Raw genomic sequence first — 22,398 nt, 5'->3', positions numbered from 1 at the left:
TGACTGACTACACTGTACATTAAATACAGTTAAAGGTGACAGGTGATTGTTTTTAGGCAGGATGAGAGGCTCCGTCTTAGGCCTATGTGGCTGGGCTCATTCCTGGACAGGGTCAGTACTCTCAGTCAGGACGAGTCAGGACGCAGAGATGGACATGTGAGCGGTCATCATCTGCAGCCTCTCCACTACGGGATCACAAAGGCTCCTCTGTCCAGCTCTAAAGCCGCCGCTCGTCCCTCAATACAGCGCTTTGTTCTGGCTCTGCAGTGAGGACTGGGAGCGCTTCATCAAACAGACAAACACTCTGCCAAAGGGACAGATGACAAGAGGAACAGGGTGGACTGGCTGCTAGGTTAGCGGGTCAAGTACGGTGGCTCAGGAAGGTTATATTATAGGCTTGGTAGTTTTAGATGGTCTTAAATGTTCTGTGAGTGATTGGGCTGCTCAAAAAAAGGTTATATTTTTTCTGCACTGCCACAGTCTGAATGCTCGTGTGTTATTCAGTTTGTCAAGTGCATCGGATTTGTCTTTTTAAACAGACTAATTAAAAGGGAAATAGATTAATAATAAAGGTTAAAAACTGTCTGTTTACAAAATTGTGCAACTTTAATTTACTTTAACTTAAACACTTTAACACTGGCATTTAACACTGTTTGAGCAGATAACATTGTCTATATTGAGCCTTAATGCATCTTTTTTATACTGTTGTATATATAAAATGTATATACACACACATTTATGTGTGTGAAACTTATCCTGTGAAGCATTTAGGTCAACATGAATGCTTTTGAAAAAGTGCTATATAAACAAATGTGAGTGATATATTGATTACTATGAGATAAATGTGTGATCCTATGGATTTTGATTATAATAATGTTAATATTGGTAATCAGACACAACAAGACAAATATTGGATATTGATATTGGTTAAAAAAAACAAATATTAATGGCTGGGCGATATCGAATAAAATAAGAATCACATTTTTTTTCAATTTGGTCTTTTCAAAAGCAAAATAAAATATAAAAAAATACTCCTAGTAATGATTTCATAAACATTAACAATACATAATTTTAATCTGACATTTCTTCCTCTAAAGTCAGACCTTTGCTCCAAACTCTGACTCGACTGTGGACCTCTCATTAAACCTCACGGAGTCTCAGCCTCAGCCCTATTGAAAATGATTATGATTATGATGGTGAATGAAAGGGATTTGAACTATGTGGTCTTAATGGGAGAGTTACCACTGATGTTAAACGCCCACATCAAGGTTTGCACTCTAAAATGCTTAAATTTCAACCTGATTAAATAACTGTGCCACTTTAGGGAGAATGAGTGTGATTGGATAAGTATTCGTAATCTTCAAGTCATTTTGCTTTTTGGTCATAATCAGCTAATGAAACAACAGTCGCTCTTCTTTCTACCGTCTCGACTAAATCAAGTTGAAAGGAAAGACAAACATTTTCCAAGCAACAGCCGCAGTACTCTGGCTCTAGCTCTAGCTTCTAGGCTCTGTTATCGGTGCGAAGGGAAAAGTGAAACAAGGGCGAATGCACAACAGAGCCACTGCAAACAGAGCCTAGGACTAGCACTATAAACTAGCCTCTAACAACCAGAACAGAAAAAGGAAATCAAGTCCCACACAGAGCTAGCATCTAGAGGAGAAGGGAGTAAGCTAACAGGGCTAAAGAAATAAAAAACAAAACAAATATTACCTTGGCAGCGTTTGCGTTTGTGACCTGCTGTTCTAGCTCGGGTCTGATATCCACTCCATTTGAACAGAAAGGGGAGGTAAAACGCGGGCAAGTGGGAGAGAACTGACAACCAACAGACAGTGAGTAATGGTGACCCGCGCGATACAAGCCAACAATTCACATCGTACACACACACACACACACACACACACACACAGACACACACACACACACACACACACACAGACACACACAGACACACACACACACAGACACACACACACACACACACACGACGGGTTGTGCGGTTGACAGGGCGCCCCGCTCAGCACAATCGGGAGGCAGCCCCAGACAGCGCAGCACTGCTACTTGGCATAAGGCTCGAGACTAGTGCGTGTAATTAAATAGAAGCGAGAGCTGCATTGCAGGTCTGACTAGCATGCTTTTAGGGGGGGTAAACACGCTCGCAATATCTGCTGCTGGGACCTTCTTATTTGGATGGAATATGGAGGCAGAAGACAGTCTATGTGATATTATGACTTTTTTACATTGACTTAAAACGTGTTCTAAGCGATTATGGATTTTTACAGATGATTTAATGTTGTTTTACATGATGTTAGAGCTGTGTTGTTTGTCTCAGATTGATTATATTCATTTCAGGTGTTGTTGTGACGGTAATAAGTCAGTCTTTTATGGTCAGATTGCATTAAAAAACAAAACTCAAATCTAATCTAACCTGAGTGACAGCCTCCGGTCTAGTTAACGTTAGCTTCACAACCTCAAGGAATCTTTGCTTTAACACAATGTGACAAACAAAACTGACTTGGTTAAAACTAGAAAATGCAAAGCTGATTGTTGTGCTGTTAAACAAGTGCTTTTGTTTTGAGTTTTCAGATCGTCCATCTTTTATATCCATGATTTATAGAATGGCATGCCAGGTTTAGTTGTGATTGCGCTGCTGTTCTTGGTTACATTTTCTTGCTAAAGCAGGTCTATGAATGTCTTTAAAGTGCCCCCTACAGGTCGGACCGCTCATTGCACTAAAATGCAGTTAAGATAAGATAAGATAAGATATTCCTTTATTGTCCCACATGGGGAAATTTCATTGATGCAACGCAGGTAGATACAGAGGTAAGATAAATATATTTCAATTTTTGCTAAAACTTAAACATGCCATCACAGAATAGCTCATTTTTTAGGTTTATAATATCACTTCCTGTTTGTAATTGATGACATCACAACAGGAAATTACCCGGCAAACACTGGGCAAAAACTCATCTAATGTCATTTTTCTTTTTATTTGACAAATAAAAATATATGAGAGCACTTTTATTTGTTGAATTCATGTTTCATGTGTGTAAATTCTGCATAAACTTGGACTGGTCCCTAGAATGATGTCACTTCCTGTCATTTCCTACAGATTTTTCAACATTTTCTTCACTAATACCAGCTCGATTGGTGTAAAACAATAATTTATATGTACAATAGTTATAAATACACTAAATAAAGTCAAAATTAGAATATTGTAAAAAACCTGTCATACGTCACTTTAAGATCAGATGTGTTGTTCCAGTTTGAACTAGTGCAAAAACAAGCAGATGACGTGGGTTCTCTGCCTCTAACGTCCCAGGCCCGTCTGTGGAGCGGTGCAGCGAGTCAGAGTCCTCGCTCGCGGCCCTCGTTTGTTTCTCAAATCAGCATGTGTCCATCACTCGGGGTTCTCGCGCACAAATCTGACTTGCAAACCTCAGCAGAGTCACGGCACGCGCTGAGCTAAGTGCACGTGGAGCTGCTTTCCTGGACGGCCTATCAATACACTGCTGATGCACCTTAATACGGACACATTATTTATGAAGCTCTAATTGCATTTCATCTGTTTGGAGGGCTAACGTTTGGTCTGGCAAAAGTACAAACTGGTTGACCAATCGGAATAACATGATTTTTAAATGAAATGTACCTGTTTTTTTTAAATCCAGTGCCCCTGAAACAGGGGCACTGGATTCTATTTAGTAGACTTCAGTTGATCTATGAATCCAAGCACAAAATGTACGATTTGAATTGGGTAAAATGGAAGATGCAGTGATAGCATCTCCATGGAGATGGGGAGGTAGCAAACCCACCACTAGAAAGGTTACAAAGCCTTTCATTTTAAGCTTGAAATCCATTAATAAGCTCAACTTTAACTGCAAATTAGGGGTGTTGTCAAAAACCTTTCTTTTGGTATTTTTTTTAGACTTGTAACTGATAATATTATTTTGCAAACCTTGAAAACAACTATTATAGTATTATCTTGTAGACAATATAACACCACCTCTACTGCGAACGCTGAAAATTAACGTTGTGTTCCATTCTTACAGTGATAGTATGGCAGCAGTAGCACATAATGTGAATACTGTATGCCATCTTTTTACAAACCGTTATACTTTTTAAACATTACCTCGAGGGTGGGAGGCAGAGATAAGTGCACGCTGCGTAGATCAATAGTCGTGCACTTTTAAAGAATCTACTTATAGTCAATAGGTTCTTATTTGTTTGTAGATAAGGCCAAACAGAGTTACTAAAACACACAAATGATTTAACAAAGACTAGAATTGATATATGTAGATTTGTAATGAAAACTTATCAAGCTGCAATGTAGAGTTGTTTTTTTCTGTCCCATAACCATACAGAGTTCATGATCTAAAACTGAAAAAGTTTCTATCGTCTACAATATATTTGATCCATAAATATGCAAATTTAGGGCAAGTAATATTGCCCATGTTTTTTTTTTTAAACAATCAAATACCTGCAATAAGGTCTAATTAACATAAAAATAAATATCTAATAATATAATACTAATACTAAATATCATAAGTATTCAATACTTAAAGGAGCTGTACCCAATTTAACTTTGCCCCAGTACAAATGTATTGTTTATTTGTACAGTGTATATAAGCAGCTATTAAAGCGGAACCAAGTAACATTGTAAACTTATTGCACATCTTTCCCTGTGATGTAAAATATGTATTTTGGGGGCGCTGAAGTCGCCCCCTTCTGTCTCTGGGCGGACAACCAGCCATGCAACATCAACCAGAAGACAACTCTCCTAAGAAACCCTGACAGTTTTTTATATTTGGGAATGTGAAATGTTTCTGTACGTGATACCGTCTTACAATGACAAAGAAAGAAAATAAAAATACTTGGTCTTTTTCTGACAATCAATTTTCACAAGGGATCTGCAGGGGGAGCTGTTTAAGGTCAGAATGAGACCACTTTGTGCTGTCTGAAGCAGGAACAGGAAGTGCACTGTTAGCATGCTAGTTGAGGTTAGCTTTAGCGTGTAGGTAAACTCTGCTTTGGACTCTGAAAGTTGTGAACGCATTAAGAAAGAGCCATAAAATCTGGTACAATATTATCAAATGGGTAGAAAGTGTTATTTCTGCACTTTTGTGTTTAAATTTACCGACCACATACATGATCTTATTGGGATATATTAAGAAAAACATTTGAAAAAAGGAAATATATAACAATTATTTCATTTATTTGTCAATATCGCAACAATTTAACCAAAGGCATCTGCAATTAATCCAGTTTAACCTGTAACCGGGTTTTTTAAGGTTATTTTAGTTATTTTTACAGCCTGAATGAACTTCCTCTACCGGATTTGCTAATTAGTGCTCAGCTTTGGCATCACAATAAATCACATAAACATTTGTGCTGCACTTTCCCCTGTCGCCATCATCTGTGTGTCTGCCACCTCGCACGCGCACACACACGCACACACACACACACGGACACACACACACACACACACACACACTCTCTCTCTCTCTCTCTCTCTGCCGGAAGGATCCACTGAATAAAAGGACCACTATCAAAGCTATAATACAAGCTGCCGGGCCTTAAAAAAATAATATTACATTTAAAAAATACAACACAAGCTTCTTCTGTGAAAAACAAAGCACTCATCCATCTGAATCAATACTAAACCAATCAAATAGAGTTATGACATTACTCTGCTTCCCCCAGCTTTTTAATAGATTTCTTATAACCAGATCATTGTTTTGTGTCCAACGTTTTAGTTCAACCCGAGGAGACAAATGAGGTAGAATGAGAACTTCATTTAATACATAAACTTTGGCCTTTGCAGTAGAGAAAGCGTGTGTTATGAAGGCAGAATATGATGATAGAGCTGTGGGATATGGAAAAGAAGTATAACACATTGAAATATTCTGACTACTAAAACATTTTCTGAAACGTATGGGATTAACAGTTCAGATTTACGTCTTCTCAAATGTGAATGCTTCCGAACATGTTTAAAATGTGCCGTTTTAATAGAATCCTACGATTTAAAATGGAAATGTTATGTAAGGTGCAATGAGATTTAAATCCATGTTTTACACAATAAAAAGATACAAATATGAGGATAGTTTTACACATGGCACAAGGCATAGACTGTGACACTGGTGGTGGAGGAGAAGAAGAGGACACAGAGAGGTTGAGGGGGCAGATGGTTCTACTGCTGCGGTCACTGAAAAATTCACTTTTTTGAGTTTTTAAACTGTGTTCTAACATAGTTGCCTTGTCAAAAACCTTCCTGGAGTTGGCTTTAGCTTCACTCATGCTCGTTTAATGAAGCATGTTTACAAGGTCCTCTGCCTTTGAGTCTCAGGAGACACAGCATGGGTGGAGCTCTGGAGGTCTCCTGCTCCCTTCCCGTCAAAAACTGTGATATAAAGTCATGTATGCTTCCAGTATGTAAATGAGTTTAAGTTCTAAAACATGCCAGAGATCCCAATGTAAAAAGGTACTCAAAGATCCTGTTTGAAGGATGATAATACAAATTAGAGAGGCACGATTTTGGGGAAAAGATTTTTTTCTAGTTTTTCAAATAAGTACTACACTTGTAATTAGATTTGCGATATAAGTTTAAAAAGTTGGGTAGTTTTCAAAGAGCACACTCAAGAGCATTGACATTTGAGAGACAACAGAAATAGGAATTCTATAGGATGAACTAATTCAAGAATCCCATCCCGTTTGTTTGTCGAGGTCTCAAAACAAAAAAACTACAGGTACAAGATCCTTTCTTTTAAGGGAGTGTCTGCAGAGCCGCGGCGCGCGGCCGAAACTGCTGGGCTATTTGTGCCGCGGCTCCTGAAACTGCTGGGCTACTTGACCGCCCCGGGTTAGGGTTAGGGTTAAGGTTAAGGTTAGGGTTAGCCATGAGGCTATATGGCCGTGCCGCGGCTCCTGAAACTGCTGGGCCATTTGACCGCGCCGCGGCTCTGCAGCCACAGCCTTTTTTTTAAACATAAAGACAGGACATATTGTTGTTTGCAGAAGACCTTATATCATCTAAAGTACCACCAGATTTAAAAACATAGGTCTAAACTGGCACTAAACCAGTTGTAAAATACAGTGCTCTACAGGCTTTAAACAAGAATAAAAACATGTTCAATCTGCTTCTCTATTATTATTTGATTCTCTAACATTCTGTCGGTTAAATAAAATAAAAAATGTGGATTAAATGGACTCTAAATTCAGCAAATATTTGAGCTGTGGAGCACAACCTCGAAGGACCGCAGTTTGAGAAGCACAGAACTAAATAATCACCTTTGATATTTGAGAATTGCGCCAAAATGAATTGCAATTTTGATTAAATTACAATATACAGTGCAGCCTGAATACAAATACTGCATAACGTGTGTTCTTCATGTTTTTCTACCCCACATCCCACTCTTTGTCGTCTCCTGGTTGACGACTTTTAAAACAAACTCAATGATCTGGCTGTGGGAAATCTCTTTTATCGCCCGCATCACATAAACCCATGGGAACGGCAGGAGAGCTCACCATCTCTGCGGTCAACAGTGCTGACCACCATGTCCGTCTCCAGCGTGTCCTGCACCTGCTGCCCCCTGAAGCGCCGGAGGTGCTCCTGCTCGATCAGGTCGCTCTCCTCTTCATCCAGAGGGAGCCACGTCCCGTCCACGAACCACTGCCCCCTCATCACCGGGATGTGGTCTTGTTCTGAGGAGGAAGAGAGGAGATAAATGCATTCTTCTCCTTCTTCTATGGTTCATTCAATCGTACTTTTTACTTTTAGATTCAGTAATATATTGGCTCTTGGCATGTCCATCAATAGGCCCAGGTCAACCTTGAAAAAGAGGTTTCTTACCCGATCAAAGGTTCATAAAGGATGAGCGAGTGGATTAGACTGAAGCGATCATCATAAGTCAAATAACAGACAAATAAACAACTTTTAAAATACTAGGTCATCAGAAAGTTCAAATGTCCAGAATGGAGGCTGCTGGAGGTAAAAGAAGTCGACCGTTCAGATCCAAGTCTTATTTATAACACAAAATGGTAAAAATGTCAGTTAATTTGCTTTTCTTTATAGATTAATTATATATATTTTTTTTTTAATCTAGCCACAAAATTGTATTTAAGTTTCATTTTCAATAATCTAGCTGTAAATAAAATTAATGTCCGAGTGGTTTTCATCATCATGTTTTCTTTGCATTTTGGGAAACATTTTCTTCATGTTTTTGATTGATTTGAGATGAAGAGTGAAATAAGTTGCTTTAATGACTCTTATCAACACCACTAAAACGTTTCATTGCACTATTTATGTACTGCAGCACATGTTTTGTAATGATACTGCACATTTAGAGTTTTACTATTGATTCTGCTGCTTGAAGGTCATCGTGAAGGAAGTTTATTTAAAAAAGGACAAAACTCTGCTTGGCTTTTTTCCTACTCAGGTTAATTCGGAAAAGGAAGATAATTAAGCAGAGACATGAAAGCCATTTACAGAACGCACATCACAGACCGCAAGAATGGTTGAAAATAATCCTTTCTGAGCAAATGACTTGTAAAGAAAGTAGGTTAGGTGATTTACTAAAGCCATTAAAACGGCGCAGCATCAGATTTTTTACCATCTTAAACATTTGCAGCAGTCCAAAGTTATTCCTTACCTTTCCCAACGCATTCCGAGCTTCCTAATTATTCACCTCCATGAGCTTTGTTGTCGCGCTAAAGCTAACAACAACTAGCATGCTAACAGCGCACTTCTTTTCGGAATGTAATGAGATGCAGATCGCGCTCAGTGGTCTTATTTTGACCCCGAGAGCTGCTGTTATGACATATCTTTACTGGAACATTGATCATTTTGCTCAACTACATAATACAACTTGGGTGGAGCTTCTTTAAGATAACCGTAGACTCAGCAGAAGGGATGTCACATGTCATCATGAGTCAACGATTATTCACCATTATTACTGAGAAATCTGTGTGAAATATGTGTGAACTCTCATCTAACACGTTTTCATTTCTCATGTTTGTGACCAGCTCTATAAAATGTTAACTTTCTGAATGTCAAAATAAAGTAAATACGGCAAAAACAGCCAGATAGAAAAGTACTTTATATTTAGATGTGTTTTTTTCAAACTATAGTTTGAATTAAAACCACTTAATTTTGCTTCTTAAATAGTCACGATTATCATTTTTCAGTTCTTATGACCTAAATAATCAGATTATCTAGAAACCAAATCATTTTGACATTTCCCTACTTGAGAAAAAAAATGTCTAACCCATGATAATTTGTCTTTTTATTTTTAGATTTTGATTTATTTGACAGCACCAACTCGAGAGTAGTAAAAAGTTCAGAAGTGGGACACATATTTTTGTATTATATTGAAGTTGGTTTGTATATCAGACAGTTATTTTAGTACGTTGAGATGTTTTAACACACGTTTGGCCAAATAACGGTTAAAATATGGTGATAAATATCCAAAAACAGTGTAATCTTGATGAAAACACTTTTTTTATTGCATTATTCCAGCTCTACTCAATAAAACTTATTTATTCCCCTAAGCCCAGCTCTTCATTACGTTGAGGCCATTTTTGATCACAATTTCAGGCTTGGAATTAATTTGAAATGAGCTCCGTCTCCTGTGAAGAAAAGAAAAGCCGGCGTGCCGAACGATACCCTAAAAGTATTATTAAAAGTGCGAAATGAGGCGGCGCATTATCTCGGCCTCTGTGTGACTGTGACAGGGGCCGGGAGAGGCGGAGACGGGCCGGGACGACGCAGGAATACTTAACAGGCCCTCGACGTCCACGAGAGGTAATTCACTCATCTGATAACGGCGCTGGCGGCTGCTCTCCACAGATAACTCTCTTCTTGACTCGATATAAGTTCCATGTGACCTTTTTACAATAATGTGAAGGTTTGACCTGTTTTTTTATCTTATCGTTCAGAACATACACTGAACACTGAACTCAAGCCTTTCCCTGTGAAGGTTACAGACTTCAAAAGCACGCACATATTTTACAGCTGAAAACGACTATGGAAAAGACACGTTTCTTCACAGTAGGTTAACATTGTTCTAGATCCTTCCAGAAGCCACGTGTTTAGCCTGGTTGAGACAAGCGTTCCATCCCGTTCATTTTAAAGAGGCAGAAACATGAAATACAAGACATTTGTAGACCACAAAAAGGAATGTTTGTGTCTTTCACGATCATTGCAATTAGCGTTTATGCTAGTTTCAGACGCTAGTCGCTACATCAAAAATCTACGCTAAACACTTCTAACACGAGGCAATGTTTTCGATCGTAACTCTGGTGTTACTCGTGTGTGATCCCGTGGTTCTTTTATCATTTGTGATGTTTGGAGGCTAACGCTAACCCTCCCATTGTAAACATGTCTGGGCTAATGTATGGAACAGTACCAGCTTTATGAATGCAGGTGTTCCGTTTGAAAACTCTTACTCCTATACTAGTTATGATCTAGTTCAAGGCAAAGTTTAAAATGTTTCAGGTAAAGTTCAATTTTGTTCTTTTCTTTTGATTTCTTTTGCGATCGCGATGAACGGAGCAATGCTACCAGTGGAGCTAACAAACGGTCAAATTGTCAGCTTTAAAAGGTCACAATCTCACATTTTCTCCATAGTGGTTGTGGGCAAAGACTTGGGTAAAAGTTCAAACACTCAAATTCACTTCAGTGTCAGTGGAATAAGAGAAGCCACGGCCTCACATCAGCCGCTCTCCATCGGCAACACTGAAAACTGGGTCTTCTCTGCGCGTCGCTCAGCTTTAATCTCCAAACAGGGCGTTTTACACATGAACCCTTTCACGCAGGTCACTATGGCGACTCTGTCCACTTGTTCCCTGGGCTCTTCCCGGAAAGATCCATGAATTAGTTAGCGCAGATCAGCTGAGGCCGGTTCAATGGGCCCTGTGATGTTCAGGTCTCAAACCGACGGGCAGGGAGAGGGGGGGGGCATAACCTATTTAAGAGCAGAAGACCCCCATCCATGTGTCTGTCAGGGGCCTCGTCTCTGGCATATCGTGTTACAAAGACACAAAAGGGGTCAAAATGTTTCTTTGTACTTTTAGTGTTTTGTGACGCGTTATATTGTTTGTTCTTGTGCATTATGTAACGTTTGTGGTGCATGGAAATATAATGCTTTCCCTGGAATGTTCCACAGTATGATACAAGCTTCGTTTATTCAATTACGGTACACATATTTTCAGTGTCGAAAAATACAGTTTGGAGGAGTCATCTGCTTGTCTCTGCGTAGTTTTATAGTATTTAGTGCAACATTAGCAGGACAACTACAATTCCCATGGAGAATAGAAGGTTCTGAACACTCAATTCAAAAAGGTACAGTTCCCCGTCAACAATATCAACTGACAAGCTTCCCAGACCTAAAGTGCAACGTGTAATTCCATAAGCCATTGTTTGAAAAAAGGAGTTTAAACAAAGGGCATTTCAGCAAAGTCCTCATTACTAATCTTGCCTAAAGGTAATACCAGGATAAGACCTTAAGTTTTGGATATTGTTTGGCTAAACACACATATTGGTTTCTTTATTCACCGGAATAAAGGACCGGTTTTAGAGGGGACATTTTACTAATGCCCGTTGACAGATTAAACCAACACGGTCTTTGGGAACGTTGGAAAATAGTTTTACCTGAGATGATGAATACACATGAACATGAAGTCGGGACTACTCGAGTCAAACTTTCTTCCACTCCTTTTTACTACTTCCTTTTAAAAAAAAAAAAAAAAAATACAACTGACTTTGTTGAAGTGTGTGTTGTGCCCATTACTCACAGGGAAATGCAGACTGTTGGAGAGGATGTGTGTTGGGACTGTCCAGTTGTTCGCAGTTATTGGACTTTATAAAGCACTGCCAGTCTTTGACATTACCATCCCGCTAATTTTTAGAACCATGTATTTGGGCTTCAAAACTCCTGCCATGGACACGATCAGCGGATACCTTTGGCATATACTTCTGGTGGCAGGAAAAAAGGCCATGACACAGAAATGGATGACACGGACCACACCAACGATCAAGGACTGGACTGACATCGTGGCAGACATTCGACAAATTGAAAAAGAAATGACATTCGGACTTCATTATGGAAATGGACCAATTCAATAGACTTTGGACTAAATGGGACTTTTGTTTGAATGTAATTATGCCATGATTGTGTCTGTATTCAAGTTTAGTTGATGTCTGCTTGTATTTTTTTTCACTATACTCTGTTCTGTCTTGTTCTTGTTACATATCCAAAAAAGAATAATAAATAAAATAAAATGCTACTTGACTGATGTAAAACTATGATAAATATACAGGTCGTCTCCCACCAAACTACGTCATAATTAGAGCAACATGAGAGCCTATGATATGCATTTTAAATAATTGCGACTTTTCTTGTTTGCCAATTGCCACTCTTCAAATTCCTGGGGCCCAACTTTTCTCTCTCGCAGTACTCACGTTTCCAGTAGACCGGGTAGCATTCCCTGACGATGATGTCCACCTCGTACAGCCCTCCTCGCACGCACACAGGCTCCAGCGGCACCACCATGCCGTCCAGGTCCCCGTGGGAGGGCGACAGGGCCGGCGCGTCGATGAAGTCCCGGGGAAACTGTCTGGAATCGCCTGGGCTGGCCCCGTTCAGCCCTCTGCTCTCCACGCCGTTCGAGGGGAACTCCTCGGCGTCGACGTAGTTCACCTGGAGAAGATGGTGTCGGGAGAGTTTGTGTTGAGATTACTGTGGGAGCCGATGGTTTGGTTTGGCTTTTTTGTGGTTATTGACAACAAGAATACGTGAAATCTCTCAGAATATCAAGTAGATTCACAGTATTTCTAAAATGTGCCCACGTTTGCTCAAGACTAGGAGGAAACCAAAATTAAGTTCCAAAGACACTAGAGTCTATGGTGTTAGATTATTCAGTTAATCAATGGTTATTCGGGCTTAAGTACGGTAAAAAAACAAGAAAATGAATGATAATTGTGAGGATTTCAAAAGCAAAATTAAGTCATTTTCAAATCAATCTGTATATTTCAAAACAGTCAATCTTAAAGTAAAATGCATTTTTATCTGAAGGTTTGTGTCACGTTTATGTTATCATTCAGAAGGTTTTATTGTAAAAAGCTACTTATTTACTAGACTGTTTGATTGTGAGAAGAATCAGCATCATTTTCTGTTTGACTCCACAATAATAACACTAAAATGGGTTTGTGAGATTTCCCTACAGGAGTCAGACAATCCCAATCAAACAGACTTTTGAGCCGGTTAAACAGAATACAATGCTTTTCATGACTTTTACTCGGGGGTGCCGAGTTGGCATGTCAAGATTATGAGTTTAATCGATAATTGTGATTATTCAGGCCACAATATAATCGTAAAAAACAAAAAATAATAATTGTGACAATTTTCTAAGCAAAATTTAATATTTGTTGTTCAATATACAGCTCAAAACGAGAGCAAAACGCAAATAAATGTATTCTATCCGGCTGTTTTTTCAAATTTAACTTTATTTTGTCTTTCAGAAAGTTAAATTCTGTAAAGCCGCTCACAAACTTGAGGAACAGTCACATGTCAGATCTCGGGAATGAAAGATGTCACTGTTGTTTGGTCCCAGTCCCAATAATCATGAATTGTTAAATAGTGATGTTTTTTCTCACAATAATCGCAACGCTAACATTTTATGTCCCGTTCGTAGTGTAGAGTAAAAACCTCATGGATTTTCAGTTAAAATTATGGAGATTTTAAGATGCTAAATACTGAGTGTAGTGACCAGACAGCTTATTCTTTCATTGTTTTAACTGTTTTGCCTAATGCATCTCTTTGTGGGTTTAGCACACCAACAACAAACATGGCAGATTTCCATGGTAACTACTTTTTTGACATTACATCCCGAGCCGGTCATAGATTTTAACTGAAATGATCTTTTTATTGCACTGAATTCTTTAAAACCCCCTGTTCACAATGCACTTGATGTCATAACACAATTGTCTTATGAACAAGTCACTTTATCACTTCACTTTCAGATAGATTCAAACCTAATGCAGCAATATGCAGGAAGTGAAAGTGCATATGACAGGTTCGACTGCACAATTCACTCAAATGTAGTGATTATATTTCGGATTTGACTACAAATTTTGCCTATTTGTCCCCAGTTTGACCATATTATTTGTAAAGTTTATAACTGTACTTCCTGGTTGGACATAAGCAGCCAATATGACATAAGTAGGGGTAATTCCACAACTGTTAGCTAGCAACCAGACTGTAAACAAGAGCCAAAATACATATAAATTACACACTTATGATCTGATAACACCTCGATTTTGTTGGATGATTTTGTAAACTGTTAAATTGTGTCTGTTGCGTGTAAATTGTCTGTGTTTTCGTCGCATATTGATGACATCACATTCTGTTCAGATGAAAAACTACGATATATTTACCACAGAATCAATCCCTAATTAGAAAAACAGGTGAACATGACGTATAGACTAAGTGTATAACTCAATTAATCATTTATTGACATTGTTTAAAAGTATTGCACTAAGCATTATGTTCACAATTGTCAATATTTTAAGTACAGCCTTAAAGTGCCTCTGACCGATTGGACCACTCATTGAAATAAAATCCAGCTTATATAAATATGTTTAGAATATAGCTAAAAATTATATATTTTTTATTCCAGAATAGCTCATTTTTAGATTTAGAATGTCACTTCCCGTTTGCAATTGATGACATCACACAAGGAAAATACCCAGCAAAAACTGGGCCAAAACCCATCTTATGTCAACATTATTATTATCTTTTGACAAATACAAATATATCAGAGCACCTTTATTTTGTTTAAATAATGTATAGAGTCAAAAAGTTGTTTATTGTGTCAAATCTGCATAAACTTTGACTGGAATGAGTGTCCCTTGTGTGACGTCATTTTCTACAGACTTTTCAAAGTTTTCTCCACAAATACCTGCTTGATTGGTTTAAAACTATCATTTATATGTACAACAGGTATAAGTACACCAAATATAATCAACATTTGAAAATCCTAAATACCCGTCATACGCACTTTCACTAAGAGTTAACAAAGGCAGTAGGTTCTAAAAAAAAAAGTGTCCACTCCTTCCAGTTGTCTCATGATGATGAACTACCATCTAAATCAGGCATGTCCAAACTAGGGCCCGGGGGCCAAATGCGGCCCTCAGACCAATTTTTGTTGGCCCTCCAGCTTCCTGCTATGTCGGCCCAAACAACAAAAACTAGTACTTTTTACTGTGAAATTGAGAACAGTCAGGCCTATTGATGTTATACCAACCTAATATTAATGTTCTAGGTCTAATTAAAGGTGTGGAGTTCATTCATTGCAATGACGTCAAATGCAAAATTTCGAATGATTCACTTTGTCATTCAACAAATTCGACATCGTCAAGTTGTTTGTGGTCCTCTGCCCCGTTTAAGTTTCAAAATGCGGCCCTTGGTGAAAAAAGTTTGGACACCCCTGATCTAAATGAATGATTGACGTGCAAAATGTATATGTCTTGTACTTCATGCCATGTCTAACCTGAGAGTCTGGAGACCTCGGGTTGAGCTCGCAGTACTTCTTATACACCAGCTCGATCTTCAGCGAGTCGTGTCCCAGAAAGGGCTTCCACGTCTTCTTGTCCTCCTTGTAGAACCAGCGCACCTCCTCCGGGCCGAGCTCCGTCACCACGTCGTGGAAGCGGTGCCTGGAGCTGTTGGAGCGGGACCTCTTCCGCCGGCCCTCGTACAGCAGCGGCAGCGGCGACGCGGCGCAGTTCCCCTCGCTGTCGCTCGACTCCCGGGATCCCTGGTGGAGGAACCCCGGCGGGGAGCCCAACTCCAACAGCAGCTGCTCCTCGCTCGACCCGAGAACCCGCAGGTGCTCGTCCAGTCCCGCCTGCACCGAGGACATGCCCGCTTGCACCGTCTCGTCCATGGGACTCATCCCGGGGCAGTACGGGTACACGCTCCCCGCTAAAGTAGTCCAGTCCTCCGCGTTGTTGTTATTGGTGCCGCCGCCGCTGAGGTCCACGGCGGAACCACATTTACTGCTCGAAATATTGAAAGCGCTCATAACTATTCGAGCAAGTTAGCATCGTTAGCATCACTAGCTCCCCCCAACAACTATACTTTTGTTTTTTTCCCTTTCACGCAAATACATAGAGTCCCGTTTTCATCCTTCCATCCTGGCGTCGCTACATTCCACCACCGCTAGCCCATGGATGCGTTAGCCGCGTTAGCTCGTTAGCCACCGTTAGCATTCAGCGCATAGAAAAAGCCGGGTGCTGGTGCTAGTCTAATGTAATAAATCCATGGTGCTAGCGCTGCATTAGCATTAGCCTATGCAGCAGCGAGCGGCACTACCACCGGAAAAAACCTCTTCGCCCTTTCCATTCCGCGTCCAAACGAGCTAAATCACTCAGATAAAACACAACAGTTTCTTCTCGGTGGAAAAGATGACACGATATTCCGCTGGGGTGAGATGCGGACAAGTCGTCATAGTTCACAGTTTTTGTCCCGAGTGGAAATGTATGTGGATGGTAGTCAAAACAAATCAGTTGGAGAGTGGACTGGACAGTGCGTGAGGCTGAGCGTTTGACAGCTGACGCAGGGTGACGCAGAGATCAAAGGATTCGGTCGGGGGCGCGCACGCAGAGGGGACGCGCACGCAGAGGGGGACGCGCACGCAGAGGGGGACGCGCACGCAGAGGGGGACGCGCACGAGACGCGCAGAGAGTTAAATGCGCCTTTCACCCACAAGATGGCGACAAAGACTCGTTTATATTTGTGTCTGTGAGGTATTGTTAATATTATTCATTCATTAATTTTCTACCGCTTGTTCTTGTTAGGGGTCATGGGTGACTGGATTGTTATTTTAACAACTAACAAACACAAACATTAGGGTTAGTGATTATACATTTTGCCTTCTGATCAGACACATTTATGTGAGTAAACCACAGAAGAAGCATTCATTTTACCAAATTATACTAGTTAAGCTTATTGCTTTAACTTATCTTACAAGGTTTCAATGCAGGTGGTTTTCATGTTAAACCGTCATTTGAAAATGGATTTGCAGAAACTGTGCACGGAGGTAAAACCATGGACCGTAAATCAGATTTTTATGGTCTATGGGGAAAGCATTTAATATGAATACATTATTTTTTATACAGAGAAACAAAAACAAGTTAAAGGTAAAACATTTTATATATTTTTATAACATATCCAAGCCTATTTTTATTGCATTCACTCAAGTGTCACATACAAATAAGTCCCACCTCCAGATGGTTGTTTCCAGAGACCAGGGGTCTCCAATTCTATTTTCCAGATATCGGGCCAGATTTTTCGGAGGCAATTTGAAATACAAGTTCAAATACTGTATCATAAAAATATTATATGACTAAAAACAGGACAAAAGCACTAAAACCCAAGCATAGCAAACCCAGTGTTTACCAGAAACCTGACTTGACCAGTGCAAAGCAAACCTGGACCAAGACCAGGATTAAACCAAGACTAAACAATGAATCAACTATAAAGCAGGACTAAAGTAGGTCTAAAGCAGGTCTAAAGCAGGACTAAAGCAGGACTAAAGTAGGTCTAAAGCAGGACTAAAGCAGGACTAAAGCAGGACCAATGCAAGACTATAACGGGACTAAAGCAGGAATAAAAGCTGGACTAAAGCTGGACTAAAACAGCACTAAAACAACACTGAAGCAGGTCTAAAGCAGAACTAACGCAGGACCAATGCAGGACTAAAGCAGGACTAAAGCAGGACTAAAACAGGCCTAAAGCAGGACTAAAACAGGACTACAACAGGACTAAAACAGGCTAAAAGCAAGACTAAATTAGGACTAAAACAGGACTAAATCAGGACTAAAACGGGACCAAAGCAAGACTATAACAGGACTAAAGCAGGATTAAAAGCTGGACTAAAGCAGGACTAAAACAGGTCTAAAGCAGGACTAAAACAGGACTAAAACAGCACTTAAGCAGGACTGAAACAGGTCTAAAGCAGAACTAAAACAGGAAAAAAGCAGGACTAAAGAAGGATTAAAAACCGGACTAAAGCAGAACTAAATCAGGACTAAAACAGCACTAAAGCAGGATTAAAACAGGACTAAAGCAGGGCTAAAGCTGGAATAAAGCCGGACTAAAACAGGACTAAAACTGCATTAAAGCAGGACTAAAACAGTACAAACAGAACTAAAACAGGTCAAAAGCAGAACTAAAACAGCTCTAAAGCAGGAATTAAACAGGACTAACGCGGAACTAAAGAAGGACTTAAGAACAACTAAATCTGGACTATTTTAAAAAGAAAATAATTTATTTTTAATTATGGGACACTGATCCAAATTGCTTCGGTGTCCGAACTTGGCTCTTTACCTGGCCTAGAGTATTTGGACACCTCACGAGGCATCGTTCCAATGGTAGAAAAGTTGCCAATCAATATTCAAGGCAAGTGGATGCCAGAGGGGACAAGGTACATGCAAAGACACAATGTGAGTTTCCCTCCTTCTTCATTTTTCTGCCATTTCATACAAGATGAAGCTAGAATGAGAACAACTATGCAAGAGCAGCTAAGTCCAGAGCTCCTGTCACAGTCCACAAAACAGAGGTAAACAAACCCTACAAACCAAACTCAGTAAAAGAGTTCACAAATATGAATGTCCCATTCATCAGAAACCACACGCACTTAAGAAGTGTAGGGGTTTTAGCGAAAAGCCCTCGTCTAGTGGCTTTTCTCAGAGAACACATTTACTTCTGTTCGACTTCCACTCTGGCAGAGTGGTCAAATCCACTGGCCCATAGGTTGGCGGTCCGATCGCAGCTGCCTCAAGTGAATACTGCCGTTGTGTCCTTGGGCAAGGCACTTAACCCGACTCACACCCCCGTGCCTGCGAACACTGGTGTGTGAATGTGTGTGTGAATGGGTGACTGGTTCCTTGATGTAAAGCGCTTTGAGTGCCTTAACTGAAAAGCGCTATATAAATGTGACCATTTTATCATCTGCAGTGATTCCTCCACTCATCGAGCCAAAGACTGCAGAGTAGAGATCACAGGTTCTGAGTGCAACAGCAACTAACTCATTACTGCACAGTTTAGAAACTACCTCAGCATGCACCCAAATATGTGGGGAATTAATTGGGAGTGGCTCCTGCTCAAAGATGTGTCAGACCTATGTCTACCCAGAGGGACATCCAGACAAGAAAGTCAAGGTTTATGCTCTCATAGGTGACCAGAGCAGTAGGTCATTAGCTAAGTCTGCACGTTTAGACACTTTTTACATTCATTCCAATGGACAACAGCCGTACACACTTAAGACATGCACTGGGGTTTCCATGACAAACGGTTGCATAGCTGAGAACCTCATCATTCAGTCAGTCGATGGTTGTTTCTTCTCTTCACTGCCTTCCCTGCTCGAGAGTGACTTTCTGCCAGACAAAAGTCAGAACAACACCAGAGGTTGCGCTAGCCCATCTTCACACACATCTTCAACACCTAGCAGGTAAAATCCAACCCCTTGACCAATGGTCCGGTCAATGCACCATTTGGCCAGAGACTTGCTCTCCCATAAGTTTTTTGGGTTGGACATATGCTTAAGGGGGGCTCATAAGCCAACTGTTGTGGGCTTATTCAAACTAGCATGCTAGAAAATAGACGTCCAAGTTGTCCACTGCCCTGCCAGAACAGTTTTTACATTAAAGTGAGAAAGATTGACTTCATGCAGGGGTTATTTTACAAAGATCATGCAGAGCTAGCTCCAGCTCTGGGGGGGATAGAGGAATGCTGGTATCTGCCCTTCTTTGGCATATACCACTCACAGAAACCGGGGAAAATCAGGGTTGTGTTTGACTCGAGCGCCAAGTTTCAGGTGGTATCTTTACACTATGCGCTACTCACAAGGACAGGCATGAACAACAGCCTTGTTGGGGTGCTTGTCTGCTTCAGAGAAGAAGCAGTAGCAGTGACTGCGGACATACATAAGTAATAATAATAATAATAATAATAATAATAACTTTTATTTATATAGCGCTTTTCAGTGACCCAAAGACGCTTAACATAATAAAAAGGGGGGGGTATTTACAGACAGGGGGGGACAACACGTACAGAACACATTAATATACAGATAAAATGAACAAGACAGAAGAAGTAGAGAGAAAAAGATGGGGATGTAACAGGGGGTAGAAGAGTAGGCAATGGGGTAGAGGAGGCTAGGGGTAGGGGAGGTCATAGGCTTGGGTGAAGAGGTATGTTTTTAGGCGGGATTTGAATGTTGTGAGTGAGGGAGAGTGGCGGACAGGTTGGGGGAGGGAGTTCCAGAGTCGGGGTGCTGTTCGGGAGAATGCTCTGTCGCCAAAAGTTTTGAGTCGGGATGTTGGTGCAGTCAGGGTGAGAGAGGAGGAGGATCGGAGAGCTCGGGTGGGGCGGTGGGGGATGAGGAGGTCAGACAGGTAGGGGGGGGCAAGGTGGTGAAGAGCTTTGAAGGTGAGGAGGAGTATTTTAAAGTTTATGCGCTGCTTGATGGGGAGCCAATGGAGAGAGCGGAGAACGGGAGTGATGTGATCACGGGACCGGGTGTGGGTGAGGAGGCGGGCAGCGGAGTTTTGGACCATTTGGAGTCTATGGAGGGAATGGGAGGAGATGCCAGTGAGGAGGGAGTTGCAGTAGTTGAGGCGGGAGGAGATGAAGGCATGGATGAGGGATTCAGCAGCGGGGAGGGTGAGGCAGTGTCGGATTTTGGCGATGCGGCAGAGGTGGAAGTATGAGGTCTTGACGATGTGACTGACATGGGGAGTGAAGGAGAGGGTGGGGTCCATGATGACACCGAGATTGCGTACCAGGGTAGAGGGGGTGATGGTCGAGGTGAAAAGGGACCAGTTTTATTGAGAGTGGATTTGGTGCCAATGAGGAGGAGCTCTGTTTTGTCACTGTTCAGTTTGAGGAAGTTGAGAGTGAGCCATGATTTTATTGTAGAGATGCAGGTTTGGATGTGGCTGAGGGGAGGGTTTTGGGTGGATTTGGTGGTGAGGTATATCTGGGTGTCGTCAGCGTAGCAGTGAAAGTCCAGGTTGAGTTGGCGGAGGATGTGACCAAGGGGGAAGATGTAGCAGATGAAGAGGAGGGGGCCGAGGACTGAGCCCTGGGGGACCCCTGCGTTACTGGGGAGAGGGTGGATGAGTGACCGGAGAGGGAAATGAACTCTTGCCTGTTGGTGAGGTAGGATGTGAGCCAGTCAAGTGCAGAGCCCTCAACACCCAGTTGGCGCAGCCTTTGTAGGAGGATGGAATGGTTTATAGTGTCAAAGGCTGCGCTGAGGTCTAGTAGTAACAGGATGTTGAGGGCCCCGGAGTCTGCAGAGGTGAGGAGATCGTTGAGTACTTTGACCAGGGCTGTTTCAGTGCTGTGAAGTGGGCGGAAGCCAGATTGGAGGGGTTCATAGAGGTTGTTTGACTAGAGGTGGGTGTGAAGTTGGGCGGCGACGATGCGTTCCAGCGTTTTTGAGAGGAACGGCAGGTTGGAGATGGGGCGGTAGTTGGAGAGGTTGGCGGAGTCTAGGGTGGGTTTTTTGAGGATGGGGGTGATGGAGGCCAGTTTGTAGATGGAAGGAACATGGCCGAGGGATAAAGACTGGTTGAAGAGGGTGGTGAGATGGGGGATGAGAGCAGGGAGGCAAGCCTTGGTTAGAGTCGTTGGGAGGGGGTCGAGAGAGCAGGTGGTGGTTTTGGAAGCGGTGATGAGGTCTATGATATGAGAGGAGTTAACAGAGGAGAAGGTGGTGAGGGGAGGGAAGGGGGGGTGGTCAGGGAGAGGGGGGGGGGGGCAGGGGTGGGGTGGTGATGGAGTTAATAGAGACGGCAGTCATGGAGCTGTTGATTTTGGAAATTTTGTCATTGAAGGCAAGGAGGAAAGAGTTGCAGAGGTCAGGGGAGGAGGGTGGAGTGATGTCTGGTGGCTGGAGCAGCTTGTTGACGGTGGAGAACAGGGTGCGAGGGCTCCAGTGGGAGCTGTTGATGAGGGTGGTGAGGTGGGCAGATTTGGCGGCTTGGAGAGCGTCACGGCAGGAGGAGATGTGTAATTTGAAAGCTTCGGCGTGGACGGTGAGGCGGGTTCTTTTGAGGAGTCGTTCGAGTTGGCGGCCAGTCTGCTTCATGGTGCGGAGTTCAGGGGTGTACCAGGGGGCGGGGTTGATGTATGAGACGGAGGAGGTTTTCCAGGGGGCTAGGGAGTCAAGGGAGTCGGAGAGGGTGGTGTTGAGCATGACAGCATAATCGTCGGGGGAAGAGGGGGGGGGAGTCAGGGGGGAAAGCAGAGGATATGAGCTGGGAGAGCGTGAGGGGGTTGACTGACTTGATATTGCGGTAGGTGATGGTGCGTTTTTTGGGGTTGTGGGGCGAGG

The 22,398-nt window shown here is 41.7% G+C and overlaps 2 protein-coding genes across 3 annotated transcripts in view; one reads left to right on the top strand and one right to left on the bottom strand.

Annotated features, from left to right (window-relative positions):
• The window catches only part of ddhd1a (DDHD domain containing 1a), a 39,687-nt gene extending 23,087 nt beyond the window's left edge, over positions 1–16,600 (bottom strand). Inside the window, exons 1-4 of one of the 2 annotated variants that reach the window (XM_072457318.1) lie at positions 15,544–16,600; positions 12,455–12,692; positions 7,522–7,698; positions 1,714–1,815 (exon numbers count right to left, since the gene is read on the bottom strand). In XM_072457318.1, coding sequence (XP_072313419.1) covers positions 1,714–1,815; positions 7,522–7,698; positions 12,455–12,692; positions 15,544–16,077 — 1,051 coding nt within the window. In that variant the 5' untranslated portion in view covers positions 16,078–16,600. The remainder of the gene's footprint in view (positions 1–1,713; positions 1,816–7,521; positions 7,699–12,454; positions 12,693–15,543) is intronic. The other variant, XM_072457319.1, reaches the window with a different exon arrangement.
• Positions 1–22,398, top strand: part of lbh (LBH regulator of WNT signaling pathway) — a 472,239-nt gene that overhangs the window by 125,118 nt on the left and 324,723 nt on the right. The window lies entirely within an intron of this gene.

This window comes from Eucyclogobius newberryi, unplaced genomic scaffold (genome assembly GCF_026437365.1).
Source record: "Eucyclogobius newberryi isolate DKJ021-1_F unplaced genomic scaffold, fEucNew1.0.hap1 SCAF_21, whole genome shotgun sequence".
Classification (NCBI taxonomy): Eukaryota; Metazoa; Chordata; class Actinopteri; order Gobiiformes; family Gobiidae; genus Eucyclogobius; species Eucyclogobius newberryi.
The sequence above is the reverse complement of the archived record's forward strand: the minus strand, read 5'-3'. Positions and strand labels throughout refer to the sequence as shown.